Consider the following 1,739-nt stretch of genomic DNA (forward strand, 5'->3'; position numbering starts at 1 on the left):
CACTTTTCTTACTATCTTGTGTGTTACTTCTGCGAAGTATAAGCGACAATAAAATATACTAAAGAAAGAGAGAGAGACAGAGAGAGAACGAATGTGGATGAGAATTAACAGGAAATGTAGTCAGTGGAATAAAGAAAATTTGTATAATGAAACGATGATTAGTAAAATGAATATAAATTAGAATTTGATTTGCATTATGTTAATCATATCAAAATCCATACATAAATGTCCATCGATAAGTTTCGTTAGCATTTACGTTGTAATCGTCCTCTTAACAGGACATGTCAATCAAGCATTCAGAGGTTTGTACTCGCTGCTGTTAAGAAATGATAATAAATGTATAATTGAAATTGTTATGAAATTTTATTTTAACAATTCGAAAGCTAGGAAAACATCAACGTAGTTTTCGCATTTTTATTTATTATCAATCTAAGTTCTTAATATATGTCTCAAATGCAAAATTTGTATGCAAAATAAAATTGCAAGTTCATTTGATGCCCATTTTGACCGTTATACTCATCCTGCCGGAAAAATTTGAAAATCCTTCTCCTTCTGGTTTTAATCAATTTATAATTATTTTAGCGAGCCTGCAGTATGGAAAGTAGCAAACGGTGCAATCCATATGTGAAAGTCCTTCCAGAGGAGGAAATTGTGATCTCTGGTATTTCAGGACGGTTTCCAAATTCTGATAATATGAAACAACTAGAAGAAAATCTTTTGAATAAAATGGACCTAGGTTCCGATGATAATCGACGATGGAGTCCTGGTAATATACAACTACTATTCGCATAAAATTTCAAAAGTGAAAATATTAATCCTCTCCTGTTTTTTTGAGAAATTCAATCGATTATATACAAAGTATAATAAAGGAAATGTCCGGAATTTTAACAGTTCATTACGATATGCCGACTCGATCGGGACTTATTAACCATGAACAGAAGTTCGACGCGCAATTTTTCAACATGACATCTTCTGAAGCGCACGCCACTGATCCTATGTGCAGGATGTTGCTTGAACATACCTACGAAGCGATTATTGATGCCGGTGTAAATCCTAAAGAATTAAGAGGAACAAAAACTGGTGTCATCATAGGATCATGTTACTCTGCGACAAGAAACATAATTACCTTTTACAGACCTGATGTAAAATATTTAACGATATTAAAAATATTTAAGGAAGATATTTCGGTCGGTTGAATATTTCATAAACTAAGCATTTTATATGATAATAATGTTACAAGTATAAAATATTTTTAAACAACTTTCATTTAAACTTTATCGACGGTATATAAACGGTTATGTAGTGGAAATATTCGGCCATCCTGGGATTTTTTATATACGCACGCAATACAGAGAGAAAGATACTGGAGAAAAATTTACATGATATCGCATCTTTTTTTGCGATTAGGCAGCTGGATACACATTTGTTGGATGTAGTCAATACTTCTTAGCCAACAGCATTTCTAACTGGCTTGGCCTTAATGGACCATCTTATGCCTTGGATACGGCTTGCAGTTCAAGCCACTACGCCATGGCGGAAGCTTACAGAATGATACGAAGTGGAGAATGCGACGCGGCTATCGTGGGGGGCGCCAACATGTGTCTGCATCCTTACATTTCGCTTCAATTTTTTCAACTCGGTAAAGTTATACTTGAACCTCTTTGTTCATTTGCATCTTAACATTATAACAGTAAGAACTCTTGACATTGTTGTTATTATCAATCAATTCAACAATTTAA

At 33.8% G+C, this 1,739-nt stretch overlaps 1 protein-coding gene across 1 annotated transcript; it reads left to right on the forward strand.

Annotated features, from left to right (window-relative positions):
- Nucleotides 1–261: 261 nt before the first annotated feature.
- Nucleotides 262–1,639, forward strand: LOC106751075 (fatty acid synthase-like; the record flags this gene model as incomplete). Its single annotated transcript, XM_014631853.1, has 4 exons — nucleotides 262–302; nucleotides 583–766; nucleotides 892–1,142; nucleotides 1,408–1,639. Coding segments are annotated over exons 1-4 (688 nt in total), but the record flags the coding sequence as incomplete, so codon positions are not given.
- Between the last annotated feature and the right edge of the window lie 100 nt (nucleotides 1,640–1,739).

The sequence above is a fragment of the Dinoponera quadriceps genome, unplaced genomic scaffold, assembly GCF_001313825.1.
Source record: "Dinoponera quadriceps isolate SergipeBrazil2010 unplaced genomic scaffold, ASM131382v1 scaffold8250, whole genome shotgun sequence".
In the NCBI taxonomy this organism is placed as follows: Eukaryota; Metazoa; Arthropoda; class Insecta; order Hymenoptera; family Formicidae; genus Dinoponera; species Dinoponera quadriceps.